Here is a 14,915-nt window from a genome sequence, read left to right as displayed (position 1 = left end):
CTGTTGCTCTCCTCTCTCTTTATTATCAATTGATCGTTTTTCCAAACTATTTTTTCCTAAGCGAGTCAATGACATCTTGGATTTCTCAGGGGGGCAGCATTCTTCTGGCAGCTGCTCTCCCTGGAGCCGCCCTCCAGGCTTAAAAATAGTCTCACTCTGAAAAAGAGAAAATTCTTCATTTTTCTTCTCTGACGAATGACCAAGTTTTGTTCTTGGTCTGAAGGAAAATTTAGCTAGTTTAGCTGCTGGAGGACTTTCACTGTCAAGGATTTCTGGCTCATGGGAACTTACTACCTTTGCTTCCTTCACTACTTGACCTTTACTTCGTTTTCTCATGGAAATGGTTGCAGTTTTTGCTGCTACAGATAGGCTGTTCTTTTCCTCCCCTAGCACAGAATCTGCATCACTTGAAAGATCTGGCAGGCCAGATGCAGGTAATACTGAAGGAAGGGCCTTTGCCTTGGGGTCCTGCGTACTTGTAAAGAATCCATGTGATTTCTCCGTGTGCAGTCTCTGCCAGCTTTTAGAAACCCGTTGTGTAACAACTGAATCCTGCACACTAGCACTTGGTGATGCTGGGTCTTGAATATTTGCTTCTGAAGAAAGACTGTGTTCTTCAGTCCTTTTCCTGCTTATCTTGGAAACTTTGTCCCGTTCCAAAGGAGCATGTAGATTCACAGTTGCTAGCGACTCTCTCATTCCATTTCCCTTCCTTGGTATTGAAGCACTTCTTTCTTCAGAACAGGATGTTTTACACAGGGTTTCTGAAGCCAAGTTATTTGGAGGTATCTCGGGCACTGGAGACTTTTTCTGAAAAGTTTCTTCAGCATCAGTGTTGCTCTCTTCCAGGCTGTCAAACCATGCCAGGCTGCCATCATCACCTCTCTTACTATGTTTAATCAAGTGGTTTGTATTTTTGTTATTACCATGTGCCGGTTTGCATAAGGGTTCTAGGTGTACCTCCCCTTCACAGTGGCCTTCGGGCAAAGAAGGCTGTGGCCTGGAGTTACTCTCTTGTTGATTTGAAGGTTCTGACTGAGACATTTGCTTTGACTGCCCAAATGTATCCTTGTTCAAGCATCTTGTAGTACTGCTGAAACTTGTCTCTTCAGGCTGCAGCTGGCATGAATTTTCCTTTTGTAATCTATGGAATGAAAAAAAATGAAGCAATAGTAATTTATTTTTCATTTTTTTCTTTCTTTATTGCATTAGTGATGCTTCATATGTATAAATGGTGAAAAGCTACAAATAATGTAGGTCACAAAACTGCATTATTAAGTTTCATATATAGCTCCAAACACTGGTGTTGCAGCCTGTGATCTTTCAGCACCTTCTACAGTAAGTGGCAGAATTTAGTGTCCCCAATAAAAGATAGGCAGATGGACAGAGAAAGCAACCACCTAAACTTCATTTCCTTGGGAAACCAAAAAAAAAACCCCCAAAAAACCCCAAATAAAAAGCTTCGTACCACTTACAGCCATTGCTAGAGTCCCTGAGGGATTACATATTCTGTAAGTATATCTTCTAGAACAGGAACCTCATCAGATTTTCTCCTGAGCAAGGCAAAGCCTCAAACGAGTTATCAGAATGGAAAACCTAGGTATTACTTGGAATAGTGGTTGCTGGTGGTTTTCTCTCACAGTCACTATGGACCCAACATGTCAAAAACTCCACATGATAGAGTGAAAGCATCTCAGATCACCTATAAAACTTAATTATCACTGTCTGTGGCTGTTAATATTCTCAGGGCCCTCCAAAACAACAGAGGTGCCAGAATGAGGGTTCCCTCCAATCTCAGGATAGCTGATATTCTGTCTATTGTGCCTAAACATATAATTTCCAAGAGAGCGAGCATTCTGCTTTTTGCTAAATGGTGATTCTAACCATGGGTGAAGAGCAGCCACATTCTATCCCCAAAGTGACTGCATTAGTGTAGGTGAAATGATTCCTATGCATTACAAACAGCTCCTCTGCTATATGAGAGAGAAAACACTATATTGACATGTATCTTTTAGAATCATTATTATCATTATTCACTAATATGCTTATTCTTAAGCTTTTGATGGAAAGTAGCAGAAATTATCTGACTCATCAAGAAGGACTGAAAGACACATGCTTGTTTTACTGAATTATAGTTTAGGGGGAATGCATGGGAGAAGTCTAATACAGAATAGGTTGTTTCAAAGAGGACATTCATTTAGTATTCTCTAAGCTGCCTAAGAGGCAGGGAAGAAGAAATCAGCTTAATTTGCAGCATAGGGGATTCAGTGGGATATTAGGAAAACCTTTATGAGCATTAGGATGGAGCAATACTGGAACAGACGACCCAATGGCAACGGAAAATCCTCTTCGTTAGAAGGCCTTTGGAGCAGGTAACACAAGCCCCTGCCAGGAAGGGCAAACACAGACCTGATCCGGTCTCTGTATTTGATCTCCCATCCCATCCTACATTTCTACGATCCCTTATGAACACCTCTGTTTTAAAACTAGCTTTTGTCTGTCTGCTGGAGATATCCAACTTTCATCTGCTTTTATTGCCTCTGTGGTTATTTAAGATGTCCTTACTATAAGTTACAAAATAAGTCTGAAAAATATTTAAAGGAAAAAGTGTATTTTCCCAGCTGTTCTTATTCCATTAGCTTCGATAACATTAATCTTTTATCTTCCTTTCACAATAAGAAAGTAAGAATTTTTTTAGAGCCTAATCTCATTTCAGGAAACAAATGTTATTTTTTTGTATTTTCTTTCCTTCCAATCCTAGTGTTTTCCTCTCAGCCCCAGTAAGTTAAAAGTTTTCTATCAATAACAGCAAATAGACTTTCCAAAGATTATTGCAGTGAGCTGAAAACTAGAGAAGAGACAGTGAAAATTCCAGCGTGTAAAAAAGAAAAATCACCCAGAACAGAACTTTGATTCAGGCTTGTATTTTCCATTAACAGAAAGGGAAGGATCCTGACAAGCCCAACACAAAAGAAGGCTTAAAAAATATGAAGCAGATCTGCTGTATTTTACCAAGCAAGTAACAAAAGGTTATATAAAATTATTTGCTCAGCTACAGAATCTGGCCTTTTGACCCTAAGAAGCTCCACTGAAACTTACGTGAGCATAGAATTGAGATATGACTTGGGAACTGATTAAAATGTTCTTAAATTCTTTGTAAATTCTATAACCCAAAGAGAGAAATGATCTTGTAATGATCTCAGAGTGCTACTTTAAAACAATCTCCCTGCTTATCCATGTCCTCTAAAGAACAAGTCCCTTCCCAATGTCAGATTCTATTTTTAGACCCTCTCCAGATATTATTGTCAAACAATTCTTTTTCGCTATTGAATTATTTTGTTACTCTGCATATTATAACCTGTCAAGTCTTTGTAGCTCTTTGTGCAGAAGATCTTGCAGCTCCAGTCGCTCCAATATGAGTTCACACTGTGTTCGGTACTGTGCCATTGGATTTTCTGGAAATGAGCTGTGTAAGGCATTGACGCCACCGAGAAGTGCACCCCCCTATGTCACCAAAGAGATAAAAAAAAATAGGAAGCTATCTTTATTATTCAGCACCAAATTTAAACACCAGAGGCCATTTTATACACAACTCTCCCTTAGATATTTTAAAGCTTAAGGTAGCAAATATTTACTGAGTAACTGTATTCACACAAATAATCCTATTAGGTCTGCTCACACAGGCAATGTTGCTCATACGCATAAAGCAATTATATGATCAAGCCTGCAGTTTACTCGTACTGGTTTATTTTTATTTATACAAAAAATGGAAAGTCCACTTAAGGCTTGAGAACATGATGACTAGAAATGGAGATTAGGATTAAAGAAATTATACCTAGTAAAAATTCTGCCCATGTGAGACACTTTTATAACTGAAGAAGTTCTGATTGCTGAAAGTTTTCATTAGCTTTGCCTAATTATTTAAATGGAAAGACCTGGGTATTAAGGCTTGTCAACACAGGGTAAATTGACCAGCAAAAATATTTCTGAATAGCTCTTTACAAGTAACTAACTATTCAGGAATAATTCCAGAGAGCAAGTGATTTTAATCTGGGACAATTGTGCTGTGCCTTGCGAAAAATGAAGTAGTTTTTATTTGGAACAGAGCATCTGCACAAAGTGATTTGTTTCACAACAAATAGTCTAGAATAGTCTGTAGTTAATTGCTCTTTGGAAAAAAAACCCCACACCACAAACCCTCTATTTTGCCACAGATTAGCTAGCATTTACCACTCCTGTCTAATCTATAAAGCTCAACACAACTAATGAACAAGATGCATATCATGCCATGAGAGCAATAGCAAAAGTCAACAGAGTCTCTACAACCAGAAATTGCTACATACGGCATCACATGGACCACACATTTTCATCTGTGGCAATATCTGGTTCTTCCATTTTGAAATGTTAAAATTTTGTATTAAAAAATAATTTACATTGAAAAAACATCATTCTGGTGGCAAACTAAAGCCCTCTAAAACTACACAGTGCTAAAACTAAGGCTGTCCATGCAACCATTAATGCATCCCATTGAAGTTATCACTTGGGGTTTTTTTTGCAGATCACTTCAGGAACATGGTAGATCTGTTCTAAGTAGAAGCATTAGTCTGTAGCCATGGAAAAGGTTGTTGTAGAACCTCTCTGCTGTATGTGTTTCAAGGACTGGAAGGTTCATAGTTAATGAGGCAGGGACTGTAGAAAGGAAAGTCCAGTCTCTTGGTTAGGACGATTAAAAGCAGCCAAGGAGAACTACATTCTGTCTCTGACACTAAGTTCCAGTTCTTGTGATTCAGAATGAGTCAGTTAAGCAAAGGTTTTGAAAGGCAATAAATCTGTAACTGGGAGCCTGATGTGGTGTGGGCACAGAAGGAAACTGCAGTCAACAGAAGTGTGCTCAAACACTCAAAATGCTACTGCTCTGAAACTGGGGCCCTAACCATTTCTCATGGGGTATGCTCCAGTGGACAATTTCTTCTGGATCATGCATAATTCAGCTCCAGATCATAGAACAGGAGTAGCACCAGCCCATCACTTCACAAGGACTGCGTGAAGATAAGTGAATTGATATTTCTGAAATACTAAAACACACTGGAGATGAATTCCACAGAAAAACACATGAAGAAATATAGAATTCTACCTTCAGAAGAGCAGGTAATAAAACATTGAGAAAAACACTGACAAAGGATAGTTGCTTTTGGCTTGAGTACTGTCAACCTGTGACCTAAGGATCCAATGGGAAATAAAGGAACACACGATTATATATCTTGAGATATATGCCCAAGGGGTACAATTATGTCTCGCCCTCACTGACTTTTCAGTATTTTACTTGGCTATCATAATGAGTTTCTTTTAAATGTTCCTCTGTGTGTGTGTGTGTGTGTCTGTGTGAAATTCTAAGTAGGTTGGGACTGAATTTAAGATATCAGTAAAGTTTCATTCCTGTGCTAGTGCTTACATCTCTGAGATATCTGCCCCTCTGAGATATCATTTTGAGGAGAGGAAGGTAGCCACATGACAAATCCACACACTGTGGAACTGAGGGCAGAGGATCTGGAACAGAGAGAAAAAAGAAAGTATTACAGGGAAAGTAAGCAGAAAGGAAGGGTGTAGAAGTGCCTAAGGACGGGAAGACAACATGTAAAAAGGGAGTAAGAGGAGAGGGATTGGAAAGGGAATAAAACAAGGACGAAAACATGACTAAGAGAAGGAGGGAAACAATGTTAACAAAGAGGAAATGAGGCAAAGAAAAGATCAAGCCAGGGGGATTAGAATATGCTCACGAAGACAAAGTAGGAAAGAGAAAAATAAGGGTGAATTAGAGAACGAAACAAACAAAAAAACCCAATGAACTAGGTTGGTGATGAAAATGTGATAGTCCTCCTTCCCAGGAGGGCTCACAAGAAATAACTGAACACTGACCTGAGAACTGTGAACTTTGATTTTATACTGGCAAGAATATGACTTTTTGTAGAAGTTGCAAAGACAGTGTTGAAGACAGAGTTTGCTGAGCTGAAAGGTGGCAGCCAGTCCTTCAAGAATGGCACTGGTACTTCCCCATTTACAACCTCATTCTACAGACTGACAATTAGGCAGGAAACACAGGATGTATCTATACATAAAGTGTTTTTTTTTCTAGAGAAGGAATCAATTTCTGAAAATACACTTTTGCATGTTACTTCTATTTTTTTAATAAAACAAATAAATCACTTCCTTCAAAAATAAACTGTTTCAGTGACTCATTTATACTTTCCAGGAGGAACGTAAATTTGGCCTTAAATAGCAGATCTCAAATTTGCAGATTCCTAGCAAAAAAGAACACATTTGCCTACTTGCTCATAAGAAGTGAAGAGTGGAGCAAATATGATGAGCATACCAACTACTCCCAGGAAGTCTTCTGCAATTTTCTCACTGACTCTTATTAGATAGATGCTTGTTATGCAAACTGCAGCCCTTGAGGGCAGGGCTGTATAAATATGAAAAAGTGACCCACAGTTAAAACAATTCTTTTACATTTATTTGTGCTGATGAGGTAGAGAGATACACAGATGACAATACACATTCAGTATTATTATATACGTACATTCCACTTTTTGGTCTGTTATGAAAACAAAATTGAGTATTTCAGATTTCAAAACCATATTGTTTTGAAACCAGTGTCCCATCAAATTCCCATCTAGTTAACTACAGGCTTAATTACAGTTAATGAACACTTATGTGATATCTTCTGCTGTTTCAACTGGATATATTAGTACAGCTTCTTAGTTTAACTTAGATGCAGTGCTGTCATTGAAAAGCTGAGCTCTTCAAAACAGTGCAAGATGAATTGCAGCACACAGCGGAATAATCTTTTGCTACTTAATAAGGTCAGGCCCTGTAGTATTTTTGAGACAAATTCCATTTGCAACACTGTGCAGTAGGCTATCTGTGGCACAAACTGCAATTAGTCTCTCAACCCTCATTGAAAGAACACAGGAGATCGTAAGTGCCTACCTGCCATATGTGACTGTGCATCTATCCTGAAAAGCTTTATCTCCAAAAAAGGAGCATATCTACTCCTGCAAAGGTCTTTAAAGTCCATTGAGCTAATGGGTGCTATATAAAATTGTTTTAATTTGAGTATATTCATATCAACCAATAGAGAAAAATAGGAAATGCCATTTTGGATCAGACCAGTCATCTGTGGAGTACACTACCTCTGACAGAGCCAAAACCAAATATTTCAGACGTGCTAAAAATCCCCATGCATAAAACTTTGGATAATCTGCTTATGGTAATTTTTTTTCTACTCCAAAGCATGAAGATTTAGTTTCCTTAAAAATATTCTATCTGAAGTAATAGCGTCTATATTATTTTCCACATTGCCATTAAAAAAAAGCCTCTATCAGATTCACATTCCTTTTGTTAATTCTAAATGTGTTGCTTTTTCTTTACATTCAACATCCTAATGATGTTACAGTAAACTAAAATATAGCCTTCAGTATTTTTTCAATGCCTTTTTACATAGAAACATTACACAAATCCAGGTGATAATTGGAATGCACAATTTTCAGTGTACAGCAACAAAAGTTCTGAGTTGTAGTATCACCACCAACATATTTTAAAGTGATCTAATGGCAAAATAAAGCGTAGGTCTCGGCAACTGTTCGAAACTTGCTCCAAAAAAATGATTTGGTTCTCTTATATCTAGTTAATGAGTGACAGGATAACATCATGGAAGAAAAACTCATCAGAGGCTATTAAACATAGCAATATAGACCCAATTTCTGGCTCAAAAGGCCTTTAAAATGTAGATTACCAAAAGCCAATAGCATGCCAAAACTTCACTTAGGCTGAAAAGTCTACAAAAAAAAGGTACCAAGCCTTTATCACCAATCCAGATTTTTCAGGATAATCTAAGGATTTTAATAATCAAGATGGACTAAAAATGACTTGTCAAGGTCTCTGATGACCTACTTTCCATGAGTGCATGAAACCCTCCCCAAAGCAATGAAGGGAGCTGGCATATATCTACATGATAAACTGAATCCCTTAACTGCGGTATTGCAGCAGTGGCAATGTCTGCAAGAAACCTTACCTGCATAGAAGATTCCATCACCGACACCACAGTTACAGCATCTTCCAAAGTCACAGTATCCCTAAACATCAACCGGGCATGAGCTATCAAAAATAAATGGGCATTGAAAGCAAGCGTTACCAAAGTCAAAAAGCAATTTTTTTGTACTAGAAAGGACGGGGTATCTCTTCAAATTTCTTCAGCTCTTCAAAAACTTGTGTATGGGCCTAACTTGAACATGAATATAATCCTTTTGATTTTAGTGTCAATTTCAACAGGAATTGCAAGGCTTAGTTTTACTAGAAAAGAATGTCATGGGACTTCTGGGTTACAGTTACCGTGACAGTTCGAATAAAGATGCTCAAAATGCTAGAGTTAAAAAATGTGAAGTGCTGGATATCACAACGAAGAGTGTGATATGAAACATCCCTATCTATGTAGGTATGTGTCATCACCGTAAAGTAAAAAATTAAGTCTAATTTTCATCAAAGGTCAGAAAAGATTTGATTTCTCCTAACTGGTCTGTGTCACAAATTTAGTATTATTTAATACGCTTTTCTCTACAATAGCTTTATTTTTTCTTCCTTCCCTTTCTTAAGTCAGCAAAACGAAACTGATTTTTGCAAATGGATATAATGCAAATAATTTACCACATGAAACTCTCCTCCTAATTGGCCGTGGAAACACACACAGTTCTTATTCAGCAAGAGAAAGGCAGGTTAATTAATACCACCTATATAATACTTTGAAAGAACAGAATGCTACTAAAAGTCCCAATCATGTCGATGCATAAGAATAGAAGAAACACTGAATGTGAAAATAACATGTGAATCCCTGAAAGTTAGGAATGCCTTTAATTTAAATAATTTTTCCCCCCAAATGGAGAACAAAATATAAACATCTGATGCAGGAAACACTACATTGCTGACTGGCATACAATAGCATAAAGACCATTTATGGCTGTTATACAAAAATACAGAACATTCTTTTAAATTCATCCTACAAATATCTGATATGCCACTTTATAAAACAAAATCCTGTTAAGACAGAGACCTACTGCTTCCTTTGTTTTTGTTCTTATAAATGAAATATGATTTGAACTCAGAGCTGGAAATGTTGAAGTCCTATTGCAAAATACAGGCTTGATCATTGATATTTAAGGAAACAAAAATGTGTTATTTTTGATGTTATATTAATTTTAGGATAGAAGCAAATACTTGACGCCTTTCCTCAGGCTGAGTAGGATGGCAACCCAGGGCTCAAATGAAGTAAAATAATGCTGAGATTGCTTTTCATAAAGACACGTAACTTCTGAGATTTCTCTCTCAAATGTCATTTCTTCCAGTGGTTCTAGTTTTTATTATGGGTGTGAGAACGGCAAAATTAAAACTGATTTTGATAATCTAAATATAACACCCTTTCCCATATTCAAAATCTCCAACCCCAAGTCTCTTTAGATTAGAAAGATAAAACAATACAAGCATCACCTATCCCTACCTCTATGGAAAAGCTGCTACTTTGCTTACTGGCTATAATTATACTCCTGATCTGCTCATTTTATAAAGGTTAATTGTTAGACTAAAAATAAAATCGCCACGGCCTTACCTTCTGCAAGGCGTATCAAACTCTCTAATAAGCGAATGGTAGTTCGGGCAGCATTTCTGCAGTCACTCTGACGCTGCATTTGATAGTAGCGTACAAGGATCAGGTTGCTCTCATCAGACAATTTTGGCTGTATACTTTTTATAAGGCAGAAGTAGGTTTTCATCTTTTCCATGCTCCACAGCTTTTCTGATTTGCTTGGGCAACCTGTATAACAACTGCCTAGTCAGTAATTTTATAACAACAGACATCAAGCTTTTTCCTAAGAATTCCTGCTAAACAGACAAGTGACATACAAGACACATTACTGTATTTCTGGGGCATACTGGGTTGTCTGTACACTAGTACTCAAGGACTTGGTCAAATTCCAGTGCGGAATCTTACACACCACTGAATCCCTCCCCTATGAAAATCCACAGTAAAGCCTCCAGTAATTTCAACAGAACTGCTGTCAGATTCGCTGCCCACCAGATGGTACAGTCAGTACTGAGTGCTCTAGTATTCCTTAAAATGTAAAATGCTACATGAACGTACATGAATGCTACGTGTACCGCCTCTGGCCATTTTACCTACTTCGTAGGAACCAAAAGCTACCTGCCATATTCTGAACATTTTTTGCGGGGAAACATTCTGGGAGGGGAAGGAAGCCAGCTGAAGAAGTTTCCTCTAACCACTTCTTCCCTAACGGGGATCAAGGCCATGCTCCCGAAGTGGATGGAGAAGGGGCTGGTTAAAATCAAATCACACTGCCTTCTCTAATTTCAGAGCACAGAATGCCTTGTAGGGAACACTATTGTTCACTCTTTGAGCACTGCAGCATGCGCAGCTCAGATTTGTTCTGTCTGAATTAAGTTTCCTGTTAACAGCATGTACAATTGCATGGTGTGTAGGATCTGCACATCAAGCAAGGTAAAGGCGCAAGATGGAAACCATCCACTTACTGAGCAGTCTGGGCCGAAATCTCTTGTAAGTGCTCACAGAGTGAAAGTATAGTGTTCTCAGCTCACCCCTATTAATTAATTAGTGATCTCTATCTTACTCCTACTTGAAAAACAACCATACTGCAGGAAACTACCACAGCAAAAATTAACATGAAAGACTCAAGAATAACAAATGAAACTGAAAGGTGAGGAAATTAAAAGAACCAACCAAACAACAAAAACACCTTATAATTTTAAAAGACTACTCTTACCTTTATTTTGCAAGATGAAGGATGAAATGATGCGGTCCCATTCCTCATTCTTTGTATCTAACAAAACTAAGACCAGGTCAAATCTGCTCAACAAGGGACTGCCAAGAGCTATGTTGACAGAGACAGACTCATTAGGGTCATAATGGCCTTTTGGGTTTGTTGCTGCCAGGATAGTTGTCCTTGTATTAAGCTTGCACACCAAGCTAGAGAAAAGTATGGTGAACATTATGGTTGAATTAAATTGGGTGGGGGAAATGATTCCAAAGTGTTAAAAATTATCACGTTTTTATGTTATAAAGAGCACATCTTACCTTTAAAGACCATAAGAGCTAAACAATAGACACAATTATTGTATTAATAGAGATTATATATACAGCATTTCTCAGTCAGAGAATAGGAACTAGACAGAAAGACAGTGATCAGGATACCAAAAGTAACTGAGCAATATTGCCATGAGTAATCTATATACAGCTATATACAGCTATGACCTTAGATGGTGAAAACAAACATAACTTTTCAGAAATAAATACTACTTTGCTGATTTATACAGTACAGAAACACTTTTTTATGATGGAAAGTAACATTTTAGCTTAATACACATTTTAAGAAAGCAAAGTAAAATGTAATATAAATGTATGTTTTATTCCTTTGTGTAAACATGTTATGAATTATGAACCCAACCAAACAATGACAGCAGCCACATCAACTGTTTCTCCAGGGAAATAGCCATTTTCCTCTCTTAACCATGCTATCTTGGCATGTGTTTTCAGATGTGGGGAGAGATTATTTTTATACTAGTAGTTCCAATGTAATCCTTTTGGTTAAGGCAGCAGCAGAAGTATTCTAACTTCGGTTTGTCACCGAGCTATTTCTAGTCAGCTCCTGAGTTAACTGCTGCCTCACGTCCAAAGTTCTTCTGTAACTGAGAGGAAGGACCACAGATCTTCTATTAGCTTATACCCAATGGGAAAAAAAACCTTCTCTCCCATGCACCAAAATAAGACCTTAAATTAACAAAGTGCTTAACCTATCTGTGCTAAGTTACTACTCAAAAAATCCTCATTAGAGGTAGTCCTTAAAAGTGAGCAACTGAGGCTATATGCAAGTTAGCAAACTGTGTTTTGGGGTCTACAAAACCAACCAACTGCAACAACGAATCCGGCTAAAATAGGTCACTATCTTACTAAGTAGATAGGACCACATTGACTCCAAATATTTGTCCCCAGCCAGATTACTGGCAAAGGCCAGTAATCTCCCAGGTGAGAGCAGCATTACTTATCCGCTGTCTGCCTAGCATATTTACAGGGGATGCATCAGAATTGAGTTGGGAGAAAAAGTGCCACTTTAGAAGGTATTTTTATGATGAATGGGTAAATTCAGGCAAATTCATGGTTGTTTTCAACATACAGCACAGTATGGCTAAAATCCTTGACATGACATAGGGAAAAGAAGATGCATTAGATCTGTCTTACAGGCAACAGCAAGATGTTCAGCAAAATCCCAAAGAAGAAAGAGGCAGAAAGGAGCTGAGTTATGAAGCACCTAAAGGAGTTAAAAAAGGCATAAAACCAAAGAGGCTAAAGAGAGCTTCAGTGGAGATGATCAGAATAAAGGACATGATCAGTTAGAGGAGCCAAGAAGATGTGATCAGAGCAAGAGCTGAGTTGAAGGCAACAAACAGGAATGTGGAAAGGGTGACGCCTTTTGAGCAGCAGAGATTTCAGCAATACCAGTCAGGAAATTATTTGGGCCTGGACAAGAGCTGCGTATGACTGACAGAATGAGATTTGAGCTCAAAGAGCAAAGTGGCAGGGGGGAAAATAGCAGATTTGAACACACACTACTTTGAAAAAGGAAGCAAGGAACTGAAAGTAAGCAGGAATTTATATTTATGCCACGCCCAACATATAAAATTCAGCAGCCTGGAAATCTCTTGGTTTTGTTACCATGCAGTATTACTGGATTTTGGAGAAATGAAGTCCCGCTTTCTGAGTTCCAATAAAAATTTCACAGTTTCTCATTTCACGTATCGTTATTATGACCACTCGCAACAAAGGACAAGAAAAAGAACACCAAGTCTTAGGAAAGTGCCGTGGTCTACAGTGGTAGATTGAAAACCCAACAGTGAAGAGGGTATGCATTTATTTGGATCACTTGCAACCTCTTCAAAGCAAACCTCCTCAAAGGATAGTGCACTGTCCTTTGAAACGTTGACTCGTCTAGTTTATGAATACTGCTGAGAACAAATATTAAGTACAACAAAGAAAACATTTAATCAGCATGACAAACCTCCCTCCAACTTCTAAGTACAAGAGAAGCATCTTATGATGTTTTATCACATATGTTAACATGCCACTTACCCTGCTTTTGCAACACTGATGGTTTGTTGCTCCATTGCTTCATGGATACTGGTTCTGTCATGTTCTTTAATACTATTGAACTCGTCAATGCAACAAAGGCCTCCATCTGCAAGCACGAGTGCTCCAGCTTCCAAGTTCCATTCCCCAAAGTCCTTCACAGCAGTCACTGTCAAACCTGAAGAATCAATTACTTCAGTCAGACTTTTTCTTAAAATGCAGGAATGTTTGCACTTGAGTGAAAGAAAGGGACCCAGCGCACTGGTTTGTGCCATGGACAGAAGGCAAAACAGCAGGTTAGCTCCACCACATACCTCTACCATGTAACTCACTTTACACCTACTGGTAAGAAATTCCACTAGCATTCGGCAGGTTAGCCTGGATCTGTGGAGCAGATTCTGTTAAGCTTCCCATGTTCGACAGTGGTTTGTTTCAGGACTTTGTTAATTGAACAAAAGAGATTAGGGTAAGAAGACAAAATCTGCCAGATCAAACTCAAAATTAGGGTAAATGCAAAGATCGCAAAATTATGGAATGGACCCAGTCAGCTCCTCCTCCCCATCAACTACTAAAACAGACATATATTTTGGAGCTGCAAAACAAATTTGGGAAAAAAGTATTATTTCAAGTGTCTTTTAACTCCTGGCCCCAGGAAGTGGAGACAAATTCTCACTTTAAACTAAGACAATTACATTTCTTTGTGAGATTTTGGGTTCCTCTAAGCACTAAGCAAAAACAAAAATATAAGATGCCCAAGGATGAAAGGGCCGGGGGTGTGTGTGGGGAAGTTCCCAGCACAGATCAGTAAATCTACACGTGATACAACACTGGGAGCATGGCAGGTCAGAAACTCTGCACAGCTGTGAAAATGGCCACTCATATGTGCAGCTCCTTTCAAACCTTCTATTCCCTATTTCCCAGCTTCTTCTCTATCTTTAGCACTCCTTTTTCACTTCAGTGTTCAGCTCAAAATATCCTAGTAGCTGACAAGCTGTGACCAGCCTAAAATCTCCTGGAATGCCATGGCAAAATCTGCCCAAGAATCTGCCCCCCCTACCACTTCCCTTGGTTCAGGGAAGAAGGGTGCGGAGGCCTTCTCATCGCTGCGCAGCCACCACAGTAGCCATTTGTTCCCAGTCAGCAAGAAGTTATTGGAAATGTATGTTTCCTGATAACATAACGTGTACTTTAGCTTGTTGTGAGGAATCTCCTCCTTTGTGTCCAATCTTTTCCGGTTTCCTGGACCCTGCACTGAACAACTCGGGCAGTCAGTCATATAGCAGAATTATAAAAAAGCAAAATAACCTCTAGCCTTGTGTCAGACGTATGGAGAATGCTGTTAAAAAGTGGCGCAAGCAACAGATCAGGCAAGTACCAGACGATGACATTTCTTTGTAAATACAAACCGAAAGTGCCATCTACTTTCCAAACCTTGCACGGGCTTGGAGATTTGCTGAAGGGCAAGGCCAAGGCTCTGTGCCTCAGCGCTGCGCTCTCGCCTGCTGCAGATCTGGCAGCACTCTACTCCCACCAGCAGGACTCGGCCTTTCCATGCAGGTGAAAAGATGGCTCCTACATGCCTTCCTGCTGTGCATATTCCACCGCATTCAAGGGCTCCCTGCAGACATTACTAGAGCCTGGATGTATATTTATTTCCACACAGAATCTCCTCTTGTGGTGAGGGTACACAACTCAACCCCCCCCCCCCCCCCAC

General features: G+C 38.8%; 1 protein-coding gene across 1 annotated transcript in view; it reads right to left on the bottom strand.

The window, feature by feature from the left end:
* Positions 1 to 14,915, bottom strand: part of MCM9 (minichromosome maintenance complex component 9) — a 46,731-nt gene that overhangs the window by 471 nt on the left and 31,345 nt on the right. Inside the window, exons 7-12 of the mRNA XM_009325683.1 lie at positions 13,205 to 13,379; positions 10,845 to 11,047; positions 9,656 to 9,859; positions 8,072 to 8,154; positions 3,359 to 3,504; positions 3 to 1,144 (exon numbers count right to left, since the gene is read on the bottom strand). Of these exons, the coding sequence (XP_009323958.1) occupies positions 3 to 1,144; positions 3,359 to 3,504; positions 8,072 to 8,154; positions 9,656 to 9,859; positions 10,845 to 11,047; positions 13,205 to 13,379 (1,953 nt within the window). The remainder of the gene's footprint in view (positions 1 to 2; positions 1,145 to 3,358; positions 3,505 to 8,071; positions 8,155 to 9,655; positions 9,860 to 10,844; positions 11,048 to 13,204; positions 13,380 to 14,915) is intronic.

The sequence above is a fragment of the Pygoscelis adeliae genome, unplaced genomic scaffold (assembly GCF_000699105.1).
Source record: "Pygoscelis adeliae isolate BGI_AS28 unplaced genomic scaffold, ASM69910v1 Scaffold54, whole genome shotgun sequence".
Taxonomy (NCBI): domain Eukaryota; kingdom Metazoa; phylum Chordata; class Aves; order Sphenisciformes; family Spheniscidae; genus Pygoscelis; species Pygoscelis adeliae.
Note: the sequence above shows the minus strand (reverse complement) of the source record. Positions and strands in the feature narration are given on the sequence as shown.